This window comes from Agelaius phoeniceus, chromosome 8 (assembly GCF_051311805.1).
Source record: "Agelaius phoeniceus isolate bAgePho1 chromosome 8, bAgePho1.hap1, whole genome shotgun sequence".
Classification (NCBI taxonomy): Eukaryota; Metazoa; Chordata; class Aves; order Passeriformes; family Icteridae; genus Agelaius; species Agelaius phoeniceus.
In genome coordinates, this window is record NC_135272.1 from 15,012,879 (window position 1) to 15,037,577 (window position 24,699).

Sequence of the window (24,699 nt, forward strand, 5' to 3'; positions counted from 1 at the left end):
ATCAATAATTGAGAATCAGTGCATTGAGACCTTCCAAATGTGCCCAGATGACTCCATTTCCCACACAGGCACCCAGAGCTTTCTGCTGCCCTGTGTAATACCCAGAATTTGGTGTAGTCTGTTGCTGGAGCACACAAACATGTGAGAGCATGGCCAGGAGTCCTCCCAGTCTGTTGCACTCTGGGCTGTGAGTAGGTAACCAGGTGGGTTATCCGTGTGGTCAGTTTATCCAGGCAGAAGGAAGGAATGCTTTTGTCAAACACAAACATGTAAATCTGCCTCTGAGTTTTGAATTTTCAGACAAGACTCGTTTCCCTTGCATTTGGGAAACAAGTTCAGATCTCAACAGAATGGTTATTAAAATTGGTGCTGTTTCAATGTAATTTATTTGCTACTGCTTCACTGTACCTGGTTCCTAAAGCTTGGGACCTATTGGAAGGGGGAGAGTTGTTTTTATTTTTCTATAAATGCTCATTAGTAAATATTAAAGGTACAAAAATCCCAAGGGCTGTTTTTCTGAAGAGAATCCTTTTTAAAGTAAATTTAGAGAGGAACAGACATCAGCTCTAGCTTTTAATTAAATGGCCATATCCCTTGTGTGTAGCCAGTAAAGTTCAGGCAGAGCTGTTGTCTGTTGGTATGTGTAAAAATTGTCATCTTGCCTTGTGAACAAATTGAGTATTGAATTCTTAAATATTAATGACCAATTTCTTTTGTTCATTCTCTATTTTTTTTTTTCAAATAAAGTATGAGCAGTTCTTTGCTCATCTTACAGAAAAGTAAGAAAAACTTCAATTTTTGTACTGCTCTCCATCTGGGAGTGACTGATTAGAGCAGAAGTTTTGGGAACAATTTCCCTTTCTCTTATAGCACTTTGTTCTTTGCTACTTTCCTAGGATACTGTGCATTTGTGGGTATTTCAGGAGGGCAGGTCTTGCTTTGGACTGGGAATAGGAGCTGCAGGTTTTGCTAATCTTGCTGGGCTGGAGGTTGGAATGAGCTTTATTCCAGCCCAGTCTCAGCACGAAGGGTCAGTTGACTGCTTGTTCTCCATGCAGGGAGTAGTGTGTTCTGTAATGTTACTATGGTTACATCCCAAATTAGAAGCTGCAGTGTTAGTGCTTGAAAGGCTGCCACCTATTAAGGCTCCAAGGAGTAAGTGAAGATGTAGAGCCTGTGTGAGGAGCAGGCAGAGTTACTGTGACCAGGGGCTGGAGTGCTCAGCGAGTCCTGCACAGGAGGGAGAGCAGAGAGGAGGGGGCTGCTCCCAATTCCCTGTGCACCTGACCACTCAGAACCGAGCAAAATGTACCAGTGCAAAGCAAACTTGTGGTGGTTTGGAATGTTCTCTTCCAAAAACTAAAAAAAACTCTTTATATGTCATTTTGAGAGGGTGTTAGCACAGCTTTGTCTAACTGGTTTTATAATGAAGCCATTCAGTAAAGTTCTGTCTTGACAACATTAGCAGAAATTCCTCAAACTAATTTGGATTAATTGCAGTAGTCAGGCATGTAGTGCTTGGAAACTTCTGCCCCTTGAGAGTTGAAATATTTAGGCCGTGGGTGACCTATCACTGTTCCCATATGGATTGTGTATTTTGGATACTCAATGAATACTTTGCAAAGTTCATTTTATCATAGTAAAATGGAGTATTAGATCAACTGTAATGTCTTGAAAATCTTTCAAGGGACAGTTCAGAATGATTAATGGCAACATTTTCAAGGTTGGTTATTCTTGTTTTTAAGCTTTATTTTTACCTTCTGGAAATGTGCTATTACAGAGTGTCATAAATGCTTAATTTTAATTTTCCATGTTGAGAATTATTATGTATATGGCCAGTGGCTATTCTGCTCTTTTCTTCAAAAGTAACACTTCTCCAGTAAGTTCATCTAAAGTGGAGACAGGGTTGGCAAATACTTGGAATTTGCTTGGCTACTTTGAGATTCCAGCATGTTTCTTAGCTATGCCAGACATGTTTGTAAGTGAAGAAAAAATAGCAATCTAGAAATGACCACAAGTGTCAGTATTGCCTGCCTTATTTTGCTTAGTAGATTTTCACCATTGCTTAGCTGGTAGTGAAACCCAGCTTTTACATTTGGTGCATTTTTTATAAATGGTCAAGATTTTGCTCTCTGTTCTAATAACACCCAGGCCATAAGCTTGATGATTTCAAGTTCTGAGTGTCATAACTTTAGAACCTGAATGCAACAATGCAGATCAATCTATAGAACTAGAAAAAGTTCCCAGTTATTACAAAACACGGATCAGGTTTTATGCAGTTGATTTTTTGTATTTTAGTTCATAAGGAATATAAGCATATCCCCAACTTCAGAAAGTTGTGAGAAGGGGAAAGTCCAAGTGATATTTTCAAGTCAGAAGGGTGTTTCCTGGGAAACATTTCAGGGAGATGTTCTATAATTTTAAAGCTTGCATTTTTTTATTAAGTAAACTGATGTTCTAGGTGTCCAGCTAGAATTCATTCTGTTCTCCTATCACAGCTTCCTTAGAGGATCACAGGTACGGAGTGATTCAAAATTCACTCAAAAAGCCAAAGTACAAAATATAAAGTTTGCTTCTGCTTTGTTTCAGTTCTGGTTTTGTGTGTTTATGCAAATGTATATGGACCACTTTCCAGATGTGTTTCTTTCCTCAATATTGTGTTGTTTGCTTTATCATATCTTTTCTTTCTTCTGTGCTCTGATTTTTGGTATCTTCCCCCAGGCGTTGCATGCAATTATTGCTGATCTCAAGTGCTAAATGCAGATTTTATTCTTCCAGAGGTTGGACAACATAATTTCATTTGTATTGTGCAGGATTTTTGGTTGTGTGCTTCTCCCCTGATGAACTGACAAGCCAGTGCCAGCAGTAATATTTTCTGCCTGTCACAAGTGTTGCTTTTGCATTCTGAGGAGGGCAGGGATTTTATGAAGCTTTGATTCAGCACAGCAGGGGAGAGGAGGCCAAGCAGCTGAAGTACCAAAATTCACAGGCAGCTTACAGTGGGAAATGGGCTGCTGTTTTTCCCTTTACCTCATGGGTTGTTTCATCCTCCTGCCTGCACTGTATGATCAAGGTACCCCTAACACCCACCCCAGCATGAGAATTAGAAATAAAACCTCCAGTTCTTACAGAAAGTGGGACTCTCATGGAAGAACTGGTACTAAATATCCAATTTCAAAGCATGGAGGATGGAATGAAGGAAGATGGCATCCTGTTGGAGATAATAGGCTGAGGAAGGAAAATGTCTTGCTCCAGTTGCTGCCCCCTGTCCAGGCCTTTTCTGCCCCTTTTCCCTCAGGCTATTTTCAGGCTCTTGAGGCATCCCACACTTCTCCCCCAAAGGATGCAGCCATCCTCTCCTGCACAGCACTCTTCCATGCTGGAGGAGCTACCTAGGTTTGTTTTTTTTCTTTTGTGTGGGACCAATTAAGAGATTAGCAACTCCAACTGTTCATCCTCTCACTGAGTTTTTTTTTTTTTCCAATGTATATGGTTTGTAGAGGAATATGGAGACATTTTGTTTGCCTCCACAATTTTTAGTACTGAAATTGGTGAGGCATTTGTTTAGTGAATGTTAAATAATGTGAAATTGGAGAACTGGACTTTGAGAGCTGTCAGAATTTCCTGTGACTTGGGGTTGAGACCTGTACTGACTCTTTCCATCTGTCACATTTGCTCAGTAGCTTTAGTATGTTAATTCCTACAGCTCCATCCTGGAGATACCCTCATTTACAGCTAATTCTGGGGGACATGAAAGGTTTACAGCAGAAATAACAGAGATTTAGCAAGTGCCTTAAATGCCTGAATCCTTTCCTTCAAGCAGAGATGCTTAAGCTGGGAGAACCAATAAAATCTGTGGGAAAAAATCCTTTCTCCAGGGACTCAAGAGGTCCTATTCGTGTAATAAATTTCACCAATATTTGTTCATAGCCAACAGAAAACCTGGATCATAAAATGGAGAATAATTCCCCCTTTAAGAGAAATTCCCTACTGCTCTTTTTTTGACATGTTGAGAGACTGAAATTTCTCCAAACACTTTGCACATCACCCAGATCTGACTGAGCTCCTTCAGCCTGGCCAGCTGGGGATGTGTCCCAGCTACTCCCCATTTTACTGAGTGTTGTTCCACCTTCATGTTTCCCTCAATTTGCTGTAGTTCCCAGTCAGTGGAGATTAAGCTGCCCACTTTCCACTTCTAAAATTCACATTAAACTTAAATGATACCATTCCTTGAGTGGATTCCAAGGAAAAGGAAACTCTGCTGTGGAAAAAATGGATTTTGTCTGAATAACTGTGTTCATCATTGCTTCTGTAATCTGTGTAAGACTCTAGATTAATTTCATGAGCCTGAGGATTTTTTTTTTACATAAATTACTAATGTAGAGTCAGTAACCACGACTCCCAGTCCTCAAATACTTGATTTAGAGGAAATCCTCAGGGTCTGGTTTGTATAATGTAAATTGACAGAGAATATTGATTGAGAACTAGAGAATTTTTATTATTTTCTGCTATCTTAAGCTATATTTCAAACTGAAATTCCAGGTGCTTTGTTTTCTGTAATTTAGTGGCTTCTAACAGAAGCCATTTCTTCTTCTTCTAACAGAAGAAGAAATCAGAGACAGCTCTCTTGCATCTTGTCCACCTCAAGACACAATATTAAGAATAATCAATGCATTCTGTAGGGAGGTGTGTTTGTAAAAGAAAAAATACTGGTTGTATTTAATCTAATAATGCTGGATTCATAAAATTTGGCCTAAAATTCAAGATGATATTCTTCTGTTAGGTATATAATCTTGCAATTCATAATCAGCATCTGCAAAGAGTTCTGTTGCTCATCTGTCTTGCTAAAGTAAATTCATAGAGAGCATTTGGCATCTGAAAAAACCCACCCCACTTCTCAAAAACATACAGAAACCTGCCATCCTCTTACAAACCCCACAAAATCTCATGACCTTGGATGATGCATATTGTACATTCTTTGAAGTCTTCTCCTCTTGAGGATTTGTGTAATCAAACATTCAGACTTCTACAAATGCTTTTTCTGTAAGTTTTGGTTAATGTATGCTTGTTTTATCAATGTGCAAGTATTCTGGTTTACATTGCATATCAAAAGATTGGATTGTGAATGAGACCAAATCTGACCCACTTTTTTTCTGTTTTTTTTTTTCCTTTTCTTTTCTTTTTTTCCCTCACACCTTTGGATCTCCATGTTAGGTTTTGTCTTGGTGTTCCTTATTTTGCCAAATATCAAAAGCCCTTCTATTGTATTTCTAGGTAACAAGCAAAGTAATAAATAGAATAAAATTTCCTTCTTTATTTAATAAGGCCTGGATACAGTACAGAAAGGGAATCCCTTTGTTTGAGAATCTAGGTCACTTCATAAGGAAAAGGTTTCCCTACTGGGAAAAATTTACATTTGCCATTTTCTTTGTTTTTGCTCTTTCTATTTTTCCTTACGATGTGCCCCAATCTGTATTTGTATCCTGTGTTTGCCTAATGACACGAGCTTGTTAATTCCATGTAATTCAATGTCACTTCTCTGAGGTGCATGGGAGGAAGGGAGTGAGCGGGGAGAGCTGTCAGTGAAGTGGGAAATGCTGGGTGCAGTAAGAGAGGTTAGAGCAGCTCTCTGGAATCCCTGTTCTCCTCTCCCTGGCAGGTTGGCTGGGACCAGAGCCAGAGTAGAATTTCTAGGCTGTGTGTATGCCCAGGACGATGCACGCCATCTCCTGAGCCTTGGGCAGTGTCCACCATGGGGCAATAGATGCAGCAGCCCTGGCTGCCTGTGGCTGATGGCTCTGGGCAGGGTTTCCTGCTGAGGTGTAGTAAACCCCATAGATTTAGGAAAAGCACCATGGAGGATATGAGCAATAGGAATGCTGAAACAGCAAAAGAAAATTCCTGTTTTCCTGTCCTCCGCCCCTTACCCTGCCTCTGTAACCCTCTAAGGCAATGTCACGTTAACCCCTTACCCATTGGTCAAGCTTGGATCCTTTCCAACCCTATAAAAGAAGCATACTGTACCCCATTAGTTGGAAGAAGAAGAGCAGAGACCCTTCACGGACCTCCCCAAACAAAGCCATCTCCATGGAACAGCCTGCGCCTTCTCCTTCTCCTCTCTCTCCGTCTGCTGCAGCCTCCAGCCCAGGGCACCACTGCATAGCAAGCAGAGCTGAAATCCTAAGAGCTTGCAATCACTCTAGAGCTGATAATCACCATGCTTGCTAGATGGCAGCCCTGTGGCCTTGGCATGAGCGAGCCAGCTTCGGGCACCCAGTCCCTACCCAGGGCCTGAGCTCCTGAGCCCTATTGCTCTGCATTATAATAACGCCAAATGAGCAGCTTTATTACTGAGGCACTGGGAGATGCCTGCAGCAGCGTGTGCTGGGTGCCAGGGCTGTGGCCTGGGAAGGAAGCGAGCAGCGGTTCTGAGCAGCTGCCCTGAGCCAAGGAAAGTGTGAAACCTGAGGCATCTCCATCATCTCCAGTGGAAAATGTGCAGCCTGGAAATACCTGATCCCACTGATTGGGATCTGAGGCTGATAGTAACTCGGGGTTTTTCTTAGAACAGCTTTCAGAGTGGTAGTGCCTTCAGATGTTTCTTCCAACTAAGCACTAGTCAGTGACAGAAATGTCTGTTGGAGGAGATAAGGATTTTTGCTCTTCCTCCAGAAAAGGCACACATTCATTCCCCCAAGAATATGCCAATGCAGAACCTGCAAAATAAGGAAGAAATATGTAGTCTGGCATTTACTCTGTGATTAGTTGTTTTTTCTTACATTTTCAAAATGTATTTTTGGAAGCACAGGAATAAATAGAAAAGTGTGAGGTCTCTGGTCTGTGTACAAATTATCAGCCTGTTGAGCTACATGTAAAATTACTCTGCTGCCCTTGCTCAGAAGGTGATGCTGCTGGTTTGTTTTGGTGTTTTTCTTGTAAAATAGAGCACGACCTGACTAAGGCAAGGAAGTTATTGGATGAGTCTCTATGAAATTGAATCTGTTTGTGACTGGTAAAGCCATCCTAAGCACGTACAGAAAGTTCCAGGGTGTCATAACAGAGGAATCTTGTTACACTTTGTGTTGGTTTTTTTTTCTCTCATTGAAATCTTGGCATTGAAAGCCAAACTGTACTCCAAAACATTGTCTCCTCTTAGTGGTTTGCTCATTTTTATTTCCTGCCACTTTAGTGTTCAGTTTTCTGGACTGAGGGGATTTTACTTTGCAACACATTGCTGTAGGAAAAAAAAAAGAACTTATTTATTTTTTTATGACTGACATTAGACTTTTCAAAGGTGAAACAGCTATTTGGAGTAGCAGGACAGATGTGAGGGCTGAAGGAGAGCTGAGGAGGTCTTGCTGCTCATGGCAGATTTCCTTCAGATAAACTGTGAAATCCCCAGGATCATCATGGATGATTGATGATTGCTAACATGTGAGGAGCAGAAATAATGGTTGTAGTGAACCTCACCTGTGAAAGTGCTGACTGGCAGTCTGTCATCTCCAGTGGCTGTTCACAGGGGGAGGTTCTTAAAGATGAATTTGTGTGTGTGTGTGTGTGTGTAGAGAGTGAGAGGGCACAACTGTTTGAAAACTTTCAGAACCTGTCTTGTGATGCATTTTGGAGTCTGCTAATTTGTCAGGGGTTATTTTTTTGCAGCAAAGGATGAAGCCTGTATATAATTTACAGTGTAACAGGAAGATCCTAAAATCTGTTGGTTTTGTAGGGCCCTTATCCTCATCTTTGAATAGGCTGGCCCCACACTATGTGAGATTGTGCCAGCTGACCTTTATTTAAGAGGATGCATTTATGCACTACCAAAATACAGCTGAGAACAGTCTGTGATAAACCAGTTCTCCTAATGCAATGCTAGAAGCTTGGAGATAGTCTATCTAGTGTATGGATTGTGTTTAAAATGAAAAAATTAAAGTTGAGTGCTGTCATCTTAGTGCTTTGAGAAGAGCTTAATTTAATCTTCTATACTAAAGAAAGAAGAATAATGGGGAATTTAGATATAATGCCAAAGGAAGCTGAAAGTAGAGGCAGAAGGCCAAATGGAAAAATACCTCTTTTGTGATACAGCCAGAAGCCTTCCTGTATTTTAACTTAATGCATGATTTATTGCCACTACAGTTAGTTTTTGATATGACCAGGTAACATCATCAGCTTTTGTATGCTCCAGCAGGGTAGCATGAATGATGTGTTTCTTCAGGTTACAATACCAGCAGCCTTTTGCACAATCTCTTTGGTGCATGGTATTCCAGCAATAATACACAGATCCTGCTGAAGCCATGCTGGCACTGAAAACCTTGAAGGCACTTCTTGAAACATCTCCATTTCTCAAGAAGCACACAAATAGGAAGCTTTGTTGCTGTGATGTAAATACAGCATGTATTATTCTATTGTTTGTCCTCAGTATATGAATCTGTGATGTGTGACTGGGATGCTTCTCTGTCCCAGGTGGCTTTGTTAGGTGATGATTAATATTGTGATTGTGTTGTTTGGTCCCCCTGTGTGATTTCTTTTTGAAGGAAATCAGCCATGTCCATAGGCTGTATTGCTTTTGGCAAAGAGCCAGGCTTTTAGGACATGCTGAAATGGAGACAACTGAAACTTTAATATATGTCGTCTGTTTGTTCTCTGGGTACAAACCAGAAGGCTTTAATTTGTTGTTGTGTTTGGGGGATTACTAGGTTGGGTTTTGTTTTCTTTAATTTTGGAATCTATAGGATAAGTATAAAGGCTTAATTGAAGAAACAGAATTTTGGGTTCAGGTGGCTGCCTGGCTTTCTGCTGACACATACAGTAATGTGATTTTGTGCTCTGTAGTAGTGATACCTGCAAAATACTTTAATGTTTTCATCTGCTTACATCTGTACCCAGGGAGGGAAACTCCAGGCCTTTTGTAGTTACCCAGTTGCATTCAGTGGAAATTTCTTCAAGAAGGGGGAATAATAAATGTTTTGGTCTAATTTGAGTGCTCCTTCCTAATTGTAAATAAAAGAATATTTTAATTAAAACAGACTTCTGGAATGAGAGTTCTGCAATGAAAAGTATGTGTTGGAATGGATCTCCCAGGGAAAGCTGGAGGCAGAGAGAACTGCAGGACAGGGTGATAAATGGCACATAACAGCACCAAACCCTTTGCATTTTTATGGGGGGTATTTGATTATGATGCTGCATATGAAACTTGGGCATCCTGCAGCCAAAGAGAAGGTACTCTAGCAGGCAGTTTTTGTCAGAGCTGCTGTGACTGGTGTGAGAGAAATGCTATTACTGCAAATTTTGGAAATGCTGACTTCAGAATATTGTACTGAGAAAAAATAGGTTAATGATGTTGACTCTAGGTGGGAGAAGCCATGTGAGGACACTGAAGAGCACAAGTTATTTTTTCAGTGATGTTTTATTGTGTTAAATATCTAAGCTTACCTATGGGAAGCTGCAGGTAAGTAACTCCTAAAGTGTAGTATTAAGATTGAGGTACTATTCATACACTGCTTAGGAACTTTGTAGGTTTGAAGTTTGTGTTTGAATCCCAGATTGCTTCTGTGCCCTGTCTTAAAATGTGGGAAAATTACTCCAAGCGTGTGTTTATATTGTTGAAATTGGAATATAAACCTTTAAATCCAACAATAGATAGGTTGTGTTGACACCTTTTGTTTTACTTGATGCAAATGTGTAAAGTCATGGGGCAGAAAGAAACATTGCAATCAAATGTCAGCTGTGGTCATAATGTGTAGTGTATATAGTATGTAGTGTAGTGTATGTAGTATAGGAGTTCCCAAAATAAGGCTTTTTCATGGGGCACCTAATAGCAAGCCTGGCCATTGGAAATGTAAAGTGTTCTGTTCATAACAGCTGCTTTCTCTGATTTAGTATTTTTAGTGAAATAAAAGTTCATTTGCTATATGACCCATAACTTCCTGTTTGGGGGCAGATTTTCCAGCTTCTTGTGGTAAAATCTGAGCATTGCTCAGCTCCTCTGAACCCCTTATCAGCCTGCTAGCCAGGACTGCTCTGGGCCCTCAGTTTGGGAAGGGCGTGGAGATGCTCAGGAGGGCAACAAGGCTGGTGAGGGGCTTGGAGCACAAACCCTGTGAGGAACAACTGAGGGAGCTGGGAGTGCTCAGCCTGGAGAAAAGGAGACTCAGGGGTGACCTTATCACTCTCTACAGCTCCCTGAAAGGTGCCTGTAGTCAGGTGGGGTTGGTCTCTTTCTCCAGACAGCACTGACAGAACCAGAGGACACAGTCTAAAGCTGTGCCAAGGGAAATATAGGTTGGGTATTAGGAAGAAGTTTTTTACAGAAAGGGTGATAAAGTTCTGCAATGGCTGCCTGGGGAGGTGCTGGAGTCACCATCCCTGGATGTGTTTAAAAAGCCTGGATGTGGCACTGGGTGCCAGGGTTTAGTTGAGGTGTTGGGGCATGGCTTGGACTCGATGATTTTTAAGGTCTCTTCCAACCCAGTCATTCTGTGATTCTGTGACTGTTCTGGGGCTGCCCATGGGGAAAGGAGATGGGGAGCACAGTCTGGGCTGGCAGCATGGGAGAAGTGGCACCCCCAGGTGAAGGTGGGTTTGGCATGGAGAGTTTTGCTTGAAGCCTTTGTCACTGTTCCCCCTGCATTTTAACCCTGCATATGCTGTGTGTATGTGCAGTGATTGACAAACATTTCACAGGGGCTGTTCCAGTTGTACAAGCTATAAATGCAAAGCTCAAGTTCAGCATCTGAGGAAAGGGGAAAGGACTAAATTGTGTTGTTGCCAAGGAGAAGCAATACCTTTTGCTGCCACTATGATCAGGGGTGCTTAGCTGCAGTGTTGGAGAACAAAAAGTCTTTTCGCCCATTGTCCTCTCACCCCTGTACTCCAAAAAAACCTCTGCTTGCATCCTGACTTGGTTCACTCTCTGTCTTCATGGTAGACAACATATTTTCTTCCTTTCAGTCTGTTTTTTTTTTTTTTAATGAGTTAAAGCAATAAAATCTGTAGAGTAAGAGCAGGATAGTGGTGAATTGTGGTGTTCCTTTGGTTAATTTTAACTTTTTTTCCCCCGTATGACAACTAAAACTGAACTTGTGAACTGAGACAGCTGGGGCAGGACAAATGTTCAGAGACAGAATTCTGGTTATCTTGTAAGCAGATTAAAATATCCAGTTTTCTCTGTCTGGGGGAATTACAGGGTGTGGGTAATTGTAGCATGTGCAAGTCCAGAAATCTTAACACTTTTGTGCTGGACTAAAACTCAGAAGTTTTTGCAGAGAATTACCACTCTGTTTGTAACTTGCTTGTCTCATGTTGTACAGATCTCTCTTGTGTCTCAGTATCTTGTCAATAGTTTTATCACCAGCAGCCAAGACAGTGAATCTGCTCTGTCTGAACAAGGCAGTTTGTTGATCCAAGGGCTTTAACCAATGTCCTGCTGGGGTTTCACTTCTCTATTTGCAAATGACATAGATAATTGCTGTAATAGACTTATTTTTTCATTTTTCACCTATACCTACTGTTCTGTCACTTTGCTGTAGCCATTGAAGCAGTGGGCATCCCACAAGAATCTCTTGGGGTGTGCTTGTGTAAAAGTCACAAAGTAAAAAAATACAAGAGTTGAGAAGAAAATCTGAGATAGCACAATACAATGATTTGTATTACTCAGCCGACTGCAAAGTTGTGGTTTAGTCTTACCAGAAACTTATTACAGTTACATCAGATCTCACAATCATCACCTTTTGGGCATTTAAAACAAGTATCTTCACCTTTTCAGCTGAATTTGCATAGCAGACGAGCTGTTGTTCATCAAGGGAGCCTGGAGTACAAGGCACTCTGCATTTTGGACATTTTTGCCCTTTTTCTGGCCTGTGGCAGTTCAAAATAGCCTTTTCCATATCCAAGTGGTTACAGTCCCCTGAATGCTCACATCCATCCCTGTCATCACTCAAGCCCCCATCTCTTGGCTTGTTTGTTACAATTTGTTATAGCTGCAGCTAAAGCTTTTGATCCTGAAAAACACATCTTTGAACTCAGCAGTGTTTTTTCTAGGCAGCACAAACAACTTGGAATTCATTGCTCTACAGTTCAGCTTTGCACATTGGCTCCTCCAGGAATTCAGTTTCAGGATTTTTCCCCAGATATTTTAAGTTTTGCTGGGCCATTACTTGGGAAATTGCTTTCATCTCTCTGCCCATGACCACCCATGATAATTGTGTTTTCTTGCAACATAATGTAATATATAAGCATAGTGCTGGGGTTGCTAAAGCTGGTGAGGTACAGAAGAATAATATTGAAACTACATTTTAGTGAATAGAAAGGAGATCACATCAGGATGAAGTACAGCTGGGAACAACTGATGCTGGATAATTTGTTGAACAAGCAATCATGAAATAACCCAAGGTCTTTCAATAGCTGCCCATGTATTAGAATTCTAATGCAACATCCCCTGTGTTGTAGCAATGGGAGTCAGTATGAGCAGGGGAAGGCTGAAAAAAGCCTCAGCAGTTTCTGTTGCATTGAGGTATTTGACAGCATCCCACAAAGTTAATCAGTTACTTGGGTCTTGATTCATTTTGGGTTTTTTTTCTTTTTTGGATAAATTTTGATACAGAAGTCAAGGGTCCATCTGTATTCATTTAGGCACCTGCAGAGCTTTTAAAAATATTCTTCTCACACAAAGCACTTAATGAGTCTTTCCAGAAGTTGCAAAGGAACCTTTCTGAGGTCACTTAGGCCTCTGTTTATGTATTGCTTGCTCCCTGGGTGCAGGTGGAAGTGGGGTCTTCCTGCTGCTCTGTACTGAGCAGCATTTTCTGTAATCTAAATGTGACTGTTCCCTTGAATCCCATTTCCAAAGCTGAATCTGAACACAAAAACAATAGTGCTTCTCTATGTGTTTGGAGTTTGCATGCCAGTTGTGCTGTTGGGTAAATGGATTGCTTGAGCCCCATATTCTGTGCTATTTCTGATCAAAACCACTTCCTGTAGGTGACCACTGCCTGTCCTTGGAGGCAGTAGTGAAACTAGATAGTTCTGAATATAGTTAGACACTCAAACAGGAGCCAGTTGCAGTAAATTCACAATTAAATGCAAATTCCAGTTCTGTTGAACTGATGTATCCTGGGCTGATTGTGGCATGCAGAAAACCTGTAGGGTAGAAACTTTATACCTGGCTTTAGAGAAGGATGAAACAATCCCTTAATACTCAAACTGTGCTTCTCAAAACCCTCTCTGGCTGCCAAGCAATAACTGTGAGGCTGGCTTAGATAACTAACCCAAAGGGAAGAAAGTCTAAGCAAAAATACTGTTTTAGTGATAACTGCCTTTGTCTTTTCACTCAGTTCATGGAAATGAATCATTAAAATGAACATAGGAAGGTGTAGACAAGCCTTTATTTTTCAAACAAAAAAACAAACAAGTCCTTTGGAGTTCTCAGGATTAAGAGTTCTTGGTTTTGATGAAAACAGCTTATCCCCAGGAAAATGGAAGTGTTTACATGTTTAATCTTCGCTACCAACATCTCTCTTCTGCTCAAAAATTGCTATTTCTATAGCAACAGTTTGAATTTATGTGGCTGATGTAAATTCAAGACCAAGTTCTTAATTTTACAGATATTCTGTGCAAGGATGGAGCTCTAGCACACTCCTGAGAGGACTCTTCAGAGGGGTTGGATAGCTTAACTTTGGGGGTAATGGTTTTAAAGCATCTCAGTAGTTGTGGGTTTGATTAATTCTTTTCAAAAGCTTCCCCGTGATTTCCATGATTGTTATTACTGCAGCTTTTTAATTTGCTTTTGTCCCTAGATGCTCTCCAGTCACTACAATTTTCTTTTAGATTCAGTTGTGATTTGGTTTGTTTTCTTTGCAGAACCAGAGTATTTCCTAAGTTATCAGTAACCAGTCCAGTTAATTCAGTCATATTTAAAGCTAATTTCTCTTGACCTGGTAATGAACAAGAAATTGCAGTGATTTTTTTAAATTCCATGACACTCAGGTCTAACCTGCAAAGACCCATCAGTTCTGTTTATCATGTTTAACAATGTCAGAGTTTCCAAATTTGAATATTCTTCTCAGTTTTAGTTCTGTAATGGATTAATAAAGGACCAGATTTGTAACTGAAAGTTGAATTTGCATGGTGTGGTACAACAGGTGTTAATGTTTGGGTAGTCCCAAACCAGCAGAGTTTTATTTGTGCCACCCTCCCCTGGTTCTCCTTTCCTCCCTCCTCCATCCCTGTAGTGCTGTGCTCATTCTGATTTCCCTCTTTTGTCAAATTTGGTATATGGACTGCAATATTTGGAAAACTATAATGAGACTTCTATTACCTTTGCAAGATTGACATTGAGTTTTGTGGTACGAAACTGAATTTCAGGATTGGAAGCCTTTTATGCTGGATAAGACATGACCTTCAGTAAAATACATTTTAATATAATACCCTGAAGGTTGGACTCAATGAGCTTGAAGGTCTTTTCCAAATTTAATGATTCTATGATGAGTTTTGTATTTTGAAATAAACAAGTTCTATATATTTTTTATCAATCCTCTTTGTCTTGTCACATGAGATTTTTGGTTGCCCAGGTATGAAAAAGTGAATTTATGCTGTTATTTTCTTTAGGTAGTTGGTATAGGAGTCCTTTGATAAATACTGCTAAACTATCCTTCTGTTAAAATTTGTTCTGTAAAAATATCTTTAATTCTGCTTAAACTCCCACTCTCCCTTCCAGAAAATAAGAAAGTTGAAACACTAGAAACAGTAGCAATGACCTTTTCATTAATATTGCAAACAATGGAAGTGAAAGCAACTACAATATTAGAAGTATTTGCACAATAAATTCTATTTTTTACTGTAAAGTTTAAAATTAGGAAGGCAGTTAAAAGCTTGCAATTTATTATTTAAGTATGTCTTTTGGGACTGCATGCAGATTTGCGTGTGCATAGAAATATGAAAATAAATGATACCAGTTTGATGTATAAATGAAATGATGATGTGAAACACTAGTTAAAATATTACTAGAATTTTCTTGATGCAAACATAAATCAGAGAATTACTGGGAAGGCTGCAGAGGCAGAGCCACTGAGTTGGATTATTTTTGACTCTTTGAAAAGCTTGGATTTTTTTCCAAGGCTTCTATGGGCTTTAAATTTTTTGAACAAAGCTCTGTGTTTTCAGAATCCAATTTATATGAAATAGATGTTTCTATCAGGCTTCAAGTAGGGCATCTGGACCAATTTTTAGATACCTGCTTTGAAGTCAGCCCTTTGTTTTAGCTGTTTGTTCATACATTGATATATGCAATATTTAATTTATAGTAAACTTGTGTTCTTTTTAACTATGCAGTTGTTTTGGGTTTTTTCATAGTTCTTTAGGCTGGCTTTGCTAAAATTTTCAAAGCTTCAATACTTTAAGTCAGGAAATGATAATAGAGTTGTTGGTAATTAAAGTGGGTTTTTACAGTCTCTTGTACCTCAAATTGAATAGATACATTGAAGGCTGTTCTTAAAAATAATTGTACAAGCTTGCCATCCACAGGCACTTCTTTTCTTTCTCTTTTAATCTGGGTTTTGCTGTGTTCCTGTTCACCAACAGAGCTGTCTTTGGCTGAACTCTGTCATGGCTGGAAGCTGCTCTGTGTTTGACATGTAAGCACTTGCTAACACTTCTTGCACTGTTACTTTTTGCTTCTGCTGCTTCTGGGCAGGAGCATGCAGGCTACCCAATAGTTTTCAGATTTTTTGGTGAAATTCTGGGACTAATTTAAATATTATTAAGGAACAAGATGGTAATTAAATTTATCAAATTAAAGCCACAAGATGGCATCAAATTGTAAACTCTATCCTTTGCTCCTAATGTTTTTTTAAAGGTCAAAATACTACAGGCTCTTATGATCTCTACACAGAAACCAGTTGGGAAAGGGAATATGCAATGAAATAGTTTTTCCTTCCACCATTTGGACCTGCAAAGCTGCCATAAGATATCTGTAATAATTTGGTTTTAAACAGGGGGGTTTATTTTCTAAAACGTAGCAGGAGTAATTGTTCAGGCAGTTTTTCATTCCAGTTGGGAAATGAAGGTAACCTCACCATGGATGTTAATGCTCATTTAGACCTAAGAAAACCACTAAGTATCTAAAATACAGACTTTTTTCTAAAATATAGGAAAATAACATTTGGGTCCTGATAAATCTGTCAGGTAAATATTGGTAATGGGTAATTTTGGCTAATACACATAGTAGCTGTTTTTAAAAATTGTTATTTTTAGAAAAGTCAAAAAAGAGGTTTAAAACCAAGAGGTTTTAAAAGGTGTCTAAAAGAAAACAAACAAACAAACCCCCAACAGCCACTCTTAGGAAACTTAAACCCAACCATGGCTGTGCTAAGCACAGGTACTGAGCTGTTGCCCACTCATCCATTGCTTTGTGAACCCAGTATTTTTTAGGTGTTTAGGTGCAACAATGCTAAATAGCCAAAGGAATCCACTAAACACAAAACCATTGTTAGTCAGAGATATTTTAAATGTCTGAAATGACAGGGAACATAAGCACTAAAATGAGTCCCACAGAGAAGCAGATCCAGCCCTGTAGGGAAATGAGGCAGTGAGGCTCAGGAAAATCTGGAGCTGATGACATTCTGTGTCAGGGTGTTGCTTCTGAATGGTTAAAATGTAAATCATAAGTAAACTCTCTATATATAACCTTCTATGGTAAATTAGCAGAAGTAAACCAAGTAATATGTTTTTGATTAAAAAACAACGTTAAGTGGTTGTCTTAAAGAAGATTTGTATTTTTCAAATTACATGGTTTTGTTACTAAATTAGTTTCAACTTATGAATATTCATAATATACTCCTTAGCAGTGTCAAACAGCTTATGCATGAGAATTAGGTATGTCATTTTCGAGCAAAACTGTCTAAGTATTCAGAAATTTTGAGGAAATGAATGTTCTTTAAATAGCTAAACAGTGATTTCTGCTGCTTGTGATGCTTTGGGTACAGCTGCATGAACAAAAGCTCCCTTAACTGGAGTTCAAATTTGCAGCGTGCTGGTTACTTAAAAGTAACTTTTAGATTAAAAAGTTCACATGAGAAGATTTGAAATGCCTTTGTGTGTGCTCAGTGAGAAATAACTCTGGCCTTTACAGGGAGTGAGAGTGTGCAAACCAGGAGTTGCCTGTGAGTAGCTGGGAGACCACAAATCACCAGCAGCACCCCCTTTGTGTAGTTTGATGAAGCAGCTTCAGAGGTTACTCTGTCTGATGAATGCTCTTTTTTTTCTCTGGGAGAAATCCTGGAATGGAGTTCTCTGTGGTTACACCTCCTTAAGAGCAGAGCTTGTCTTAAATCAGTGTGTTGTCATAGGAAAAGCTTACATCTCTATCTGAATGCTTTTGAAAAGCAGTAATTTTAAATCCAAACTTAGCAGCACAAAGGAAAATACTAACAAAATTATCCTGATAATGACTTCCTTACTGACACCATGTTTTCCTCTCCACTTGCAGGTCTTGTCAACCATCACAGCTCTGTACTTCTGTTCTTTTCCTCCCCTTAGTAGTATACATTTCTCCTTACAATCTTCTGAGAAATATGGGGGTGAAATATTGATCAGAGTTTCTTTTGCTGCATTGACTGCAGCTCTTACAGAACAGGAGGTAGTGGTTAGATCACTGAAAATTGTAAAAAGAGAAGGGGTGTAAATCACCTCCAGAGGATTGATGGTGCACCTTCAGTCAGGTGACAGCTGAGCTTTGAGGACACCTCAATATCAGGAGCTGTGAGCTGAGGGAGGTTCATTTCTGAGATTATCATAGTCTGAGGTACCAAGTTATACAACTAAAAGCTGTACCTCCATAATTTACTGATTTGCAGAGTTTGGTCCTGCAAACAGAATGATCATAGGCATGGAAGTGGTATTTACTAATTTAAATGAATTTATTTCCTACTATCAATCAGATATTTTTATGTGGTTATTTTCTGGACTCTGTTTTTCATTTGGTGTGGGGGAGTGGGGTGTATTTTGTTTCTTTCAGTTGCCATGTTCTCAAAGCCTTCCTGTTTTGTTTTAGGCTCCTGCACTAAGTTTCCCATAAATCACTGCAGGGCAGGCAGTTCAGAAGAGACTGTGAAGAACCCCCCAAAAGATAATTGGCCAGATATTTCATTAGGCTCAAGCCACTGGTTTGGCTTTGGTTCTTATTTGGTTATAATTCTTCACCAGTTTCTCTGCAGCAGCTCCTGGGTGCCTCCTTCTCTGCAGGCTGTGTTTGAGCCATGGGAGGCACTGGGAGAGTGGCAGAGGAGGCAGCAAAGCTGCATTGCTGATGCCATAGGGGTGGAAGGAGGAATGAAGGTGTGGGACAGCACACAGTAATGATTATGCATCTAAACTGGATTTAGCAACTTGAAACTTGGCATTGCAGGAGCTGATGTTTCTTTAGCTTGATAATTTTCTTTGCATTTCATCAAGTACTGTGAATTTGAGGAAGTGTTATGGGGGAATTCTTGGTTTCTTCGAAATGAGTGACTAGTGCAGCACAGAATCATTCTTTTGACACAGAACATGGTATCTTTCTACAGAAAGAGGTGCAAAAAGTTTTATTTTTTGCTCTCTTGGAAAGTGGAAGTAAAAAGAAAGATGCTGTTCCTCAGTTTTAGGGCTTGTCTCAAAGGTAGTCAGCCTTTCTTGCTGCTCTTCCTCTAGAGTGTGGTAGTATTTTCAGTTTTATAATTTTCTGAGGAATTATTGTAAAAGGACATTGGCAAAAATACCTTTCCTCTGCTGCTATAAAAGTAAGTCTTAAAATAACAGGTACTGACTCAACTGCCCTACATAAATGTTGGTATTTCAATAATCAGAAAAGAGTACAGCAGAATTTGGGATAGACCCATTACGTGCAGGGTTAAATCCTTCTACTAAAGATTAATGGGAGGTTGCTGCCTGTAAAAGTTACAAAAGCTGCTCACTGCACCAAATGTCAGCTCCAGCTTATTGTAACTAATCATGGGTGGCTTCACTAAGGCTGGGGAAGAGAGGCTTTGAGTAAATTTGTGTTTTCTATGGGCTTCTGTGGGAGCTTCTATTTGTACTTCAGAGATCATGAGATAAAGAGTTTTAACTTTCATGATGGAAACTTAAAAGCAGCTCCTCTAAGTATTATTTAAATCATGCAGTGAGCCCTCTCATGAGCTTTCCTTTATTTTGCATTACAAAACACACTGTTATTTATGCATGGAGATAGATCTGATAATGCCTATCAGAGTCCTTTCCAGCAGGTTTTTCTCTGAGTGGGATCTCTGACCTTTCTCAGTGTCTCATGCTTGTAGGATACCTCACATAATGTTTTAAGTAATTTTCAGCTAAAATCCGTGGTTTCCTGTTAAGAAGGTTTTTTCCTGTCAGCTCTGCAAATAGATGGAAGTGGCTGGAATGTGCTGCAGCTTTTCAGCCTGTTGGTGCTATGTGTTATGTTCAGTGAGGTTTCACAGCAGAAACTGAGAGCAGAATTTGTTCTTGCAGGAATTGTGTTGCTCTGGAAGCAGACATGTGACCTCACTGTTTTCTTTGGTGCTGTGTTGACTCTGGGGAGTTAACAAGAATAAACAGTAGTGCAGGTCTTTTGTGTGTTACATTAAGGTAATTGGATGAGGCATGAGCAGAACTAATTATCATGAGAGTGCTATTTCTGGGCACTAAAACTCCTCAAGTCAGGAATGCATTGCAATTTCTTGGTCCTGGTTTTCCATCCAAAGCATAAGGAGATCTTATTTGGAAATTTCTACAGCCAATTGCTTATCTTTACATTACTAACCCTTGGTGAAGGTGGTAGTAGGTAAAATGAAACAATACTGTAAATAGGAAAGGTTTCTCTGAATGTAAAAGTTTATTAAACTTTTTGAAGTTAAAATTGAAATATTAAACATTTTAAAGTTAAATTTTAAAAAGTTTATGGTTGGTTAAAATGTAAGACTGTAAAAGTTTGAGGTTGTCTGTCTTCCCTAAAGCTAAAACAGGCTCTATAAAGAGTTTGGGATATTTTCTCTATTTTCTTCCATCTCTTTAGTGGAAACTCATTAATCTCATTATCATGATACTTTCAGTACCTCTGTGATTATTTGAAAACTCATGTACCTGACAAAAAGCTCAGCTGATCATGTTGCTCTTCTGTCTTTCCAAAGGAAGGTGCATCTGCCCGAAAAACCCAAACTCCAGCAGCACAGCCTGTGCCACGACCAGGTAAGGTGGCCACTGGCCCATGGGCTTCTGTCCCTCATGTGCATGAGTTTCTAAGGAGTTCTCTTTAGTTAGCTCAACAATGAAGTACAGGTCATTTATTTTTTGCCTTTAACTGTGCATAAATTGGAAAAACCCCATAGCCTTTTGTTTTATGTTATACCATGGGACTTGGGGTCATTCTCTTGGTGCCCAGTTAGCCCATTGAAAGGATGCACTGCTGAAATTAAAAAGTCAAGAACTTCTCTTGGCTGTGGGCTTGGTATGTCAGCAGTTAAAATTTCACAAAATTCCCATTCAAATATCTATCAAGAGCTGGTTAATACTCCAAGGATAAACAAACAGAATACCTAATCTCAAAAAGAGATGTATTATTACTTCTAGGATTAATATGTCAGAAATAAGTAGTTCTCTGAATGTGTTATCATTACTTCTTCACACTTGTTAAGCACATATTTGTAACAGGGCCAAAATCCTCAACTGGGTTTTTAATTCCCATACAGTAAATTTTGGCTGCCAAGTCCATTTATCTGTCAGATGGAATCTCGAGTTTTGATGCAGTGATGGGGTGATAAATGTACTTTGTTTAAATAAGAAACCCTTAGGATGAGTTTTTAGAAGCATGTAGCACCAGTACATGAGAGGGACAGTGTTTGCAAGCTGATGTCCAGATTTGCCCCTGGTTTGCATACTTTGAGAGTTTAATAGTTTGGTGGAAGAAGGTCTCAAGTGAAATGTGCTGTTTCAGGACAAGATGATGTTATGAAGGTCCTGGGGACATTCTGGGTGGCTTAGAAACAAAGCTACCAGTTAAAATGAATATACTTTTTCTAGAAGTACTGCTGGAATACTGTATATCCTTGTTGAGACTCTAAATGCTTGCAATGTGTGCCTTGCTAATTCCTTGAGATTTGTTTGCAGGATTTAATGCTAAGACTTAATATTGTAAAGCTGCTTCTTCCTCCAAAATCCATTCTAATATTGAATGTTCTCAGCATGCCTAAATGCTGTTGTGCACAGATTCTTCTGTTTGGTTATTTTGGAACTGGAAAGGTCATGCTGCCTGTCATACTTAACTCACTAGCCCCGTTAAGCATCCTAATGCAGATGGAGTTGACAGACAGCAGTATGAAAAGGGTAGAAGGGGCAAGAAAGGAAATGTGACTGAGTTGTCACAGTCCCTGCTGCTGGCTGTGACTTCCTGGGCATTTCCTGCCAGCAGCGTGGGCTTTGTACATGATAGAGGTGACACTGATAGTGCCCTGCTCTGAGGCCAGCCCCATCCATTATCTTGCATCTGCATTGGAAATTGGAGAGAGAATAGAGAAGACAGGTGGAGTCAGAAGAGGTTTCTCTTTCTGCCTGTCCTAGGATATTTTTGCATTATGGTATTTGGATATTTTAAGAATTCAGCTGTTCTATTCTTAGCAGTCAAACAACTAAACCTGCTATTTCCAGGAGGATGCTGCTTTGCACATGGGAAGCATTAATTAAATTAGGCTAAAGTGTTGTACAGTAGTGATTTGAGGAAAATGCTTGAGATGCACTCTTAAATGATATTTCTCGGTGCCATTTTGCATTACCAACTTTTCTCCTTACCTGTCTTTGTACAGCTATTTAATTTCTTACAGATGCTTATTCTCCCTCCCCCTTCTTTCTGTTTTGATGTTTTTCTCCTTAAGACAGCTGGCTCTGCCCATAATTTCAAGAATATTTTTACTTTAAGGAGATACCTAAATTAAAGAAAAAAAATTAAAAATCACTGGGTAGGTAAAGTTCATGTAGTTCAATATAGTGTTGCCAATTATATCTGTGCATTTGACAGTGTCAGGAAAAGATAATTAAGGATATGGTCTCAATATTTCAATAATGGCAAGTATGTGCTGTGAATATTTATACTGTTCTAGGAAGTTTCTGAAACAGTTGGTCATAAATAAACATGAGCAAGTTGGTGCTAAGCAATTGGAAGTCAATTAATGAAATTTGTCATGCATAGTAGCAGTTGAGAGCTGAGTTAGTCTGCGTCAATCTCTGCTACTCACCATTTTCTGAATTAGGATAAACATGGATGACGATGATGATTATCAAGTGCTACACTTCTCTCATGAAGTTAGGGCTCTGAAAACTGAACTATAAAATGTTCATCTGGGGAAACCAGGCAGGGCACCTGGTAACCAGGGAATAGCACCAAAGTGAAGAAACAAAGAGGCTTTTCCAGTCTTGGAATGCAGTGTCTCCTGTATTGAGGTGGTTACAACTTGGAAGAACGAAGGGGAAACATTTTGCTGGAGAGGTGGGGGTAGTTCTTTGGTTTCCACTAGTCCAGCAGTGGTTTGGTGGATTTCTTTGGTGGTTGAGGGTAATTCTGGTTGTGGGTGGGTTGGTTTTTTCTTTTTATCTTTTTCTTTTTTTGGTTGATTGGGTGGTTTTCCCCTTGAGTGTCAAGCTTGACTGTGTCTGGCTCCTGAAGACCTCAAGTAACTCCAGCTGCAATCCAAAATTAACCCGAGAAAGCCTGAAATTCAGGTTTTGATTGTTGAGAGTTCTCTACGTGTTTGGGGTGGTTAAATCACATGGATGTCATGTGCAATAATAACTACTAATGAAAAAGAGAGGTGTAGAGATCAGTTTCTTGTGAAGGTTGTCCTGCTGGTTCAGCACTACTCAACTGAAGATCTACAAGCAGCTTTTTTTAAGATTGCTGGGAATTTTTGTCCATGGCATCGTGTCCTTGCATTTCATGGAGGGGGATGAGTAGCTTCAGTAAAACTGGGAGAGATTGATTGAACTCTCCTAATACCTGCTTCAGATGGTCAAAAGCTGTTTGTTTTCTGAATACTCATACCCAAATTATAAATCCCTTCTTCATCTTAGTGTCTTGCATCTGTAAAAATGATCTAAAGACTGTAGTGTGACTCTTCCCTACTCACTCCTGCAATTAAACAGATGCCTTGCAATGACATTTGGATTGATGTCCTAGTCATTCTGCTGTATTTTTTTTCTCAGTTTCTCAAGCAAGACCCCCTCCAAACCAGAAAAAAGGTGAGTCAATTTTAGTTAAATGATCCTTTTCATTTTTGTGTGAATTGTACCCACTTTTCCTTTTTTTTTTCCTGACACTACAAGCAACAATATAAGCAAGCAGTGGAATATATAGCATGTATTCTGTATAGCATAATAGCATTCTATTGTGCTAAATATGGGTCCCACACATGTTGAGAGACTCATGATACAGGGATCTGCTTTCTTGGTGAATGAAAACCTTGACTTTAGAAAAGCTTTACTACTATTTTCCTTTACTATTTTTCCATGACTGGGACCTTTTAAGCAAGAGCTTTGTTGTGCACAGTTCCTTTAATGAAAAAAAAGGGGGAGGGGAGGAAACAACAACCAGAACACAACAAAAAACCCCCTCCAGGCAAAGTCTAACTTTATTATCTCTACAGGATCTCGAACTCCCATAATCATTATTCCAGCAGCCACCACCTCTTTAATAACAATGCTTAATGCAAAGGACCTTCTGCAAGATCTGAAGTAAGTAGCTGATTAGAGCATACTGTATAACAATTTGTTTTCAGATAGAAAGTTATACTAACACCTAATTAGTGATTAAGCAAGAGGGTTCATTTAGTCTCTTGTGACAAGCTAGTTTTACAGACCAGAGTATAAAAGAAATTAATTCCTCTTGACTAGTAGGAAAAAAAGCAAAAACCTATTTCAGAGTTTTGGCTCAGTTCTGACCTGTGGGCAGATTTAGGAAACTTTTGCAGTTGGAATGTGTGCAGTGCTTTTCTTTGATGTAACATCTGTGCAGCCACATGCAAGTGAGCCCTTCCCATGGAAGAAGGCTGAGAGAAGCTGACCAAGGGAGCTCCTGGAGCTTGGGAAAGGTTTTGGGAAAGGACCTGAGTTATTGTAAAGGAGAAGGTGACCAGATGGGCTGTATCAGCCAAGCATCCCAGCTGGTTGTGCAAACAACAAATTTTTTCTGAAGGTCACATATTGTCATTAAGTATTGATGCAAATGCATCCAGGGAAATTTCAGTGGGTTACTAAAACTTGTTTATCACATCACACATCTGATTCCAAGATTTAATTCATTATGGTGAACGAATCTTTCTGCTTGTCCAACAGATCATGGTTTTAGACTTGCCTATCAGTAAATATCAGGTAATTTTTTGGAAACAGTCTTTTTCCCAGAGAAATGCACTGTTGTAGGTTGTCTGCAGTGGTATATCCAAAAAATGGAGGGCTCATCTTTCTATCACCTGCAGCACTCATCTTTAATGATACTGTGACACTGCTTTTCATCCAAACCAGGCTGTGGTGGTGGCACAGCTTCTGCTGGAGCTGCCCTAGAATTGTTTAAAGTGTGCTCTGAGAGACCAGGTACTTTCTGATCCACAGTTCCAGTTCTGTCTTAGTGCCACAGGCATCAAAGGTCCAGTGAGTGTACTGGGCTCAGTGTCTCTTCTGAAATACTTTGAAGGA

General features: G+C 39.6%; 1 protein-coding gene across 1 annotated transcript in view; it reads left to right on the forward strand.

Moving 5' to 3' along the window:
- Positions 1-24,699, forward strand: part of CDC73 (cell division cycle 73) — a 102,323-nt gene that overhangs the window by 62,846 nt on the left and 14,778 nt on the right. The window contains exons 11-13 of the mRNA XM_054638831.2: positions 20,154-20,211; positions 23,215-23,250; positions 23,655-23,742. Of these exons, the coding sequence (XP_054494806.1) occupies positions 20,154-20,211; positions 23,215-23,250; positions 23,655-23,742 (182 nt within the window). The remainder of the gene's footprint in view (positions 1-20,153; positions 20,212-23,214; positions 23,251-23,654; positions 23,743-24,699) is intronic.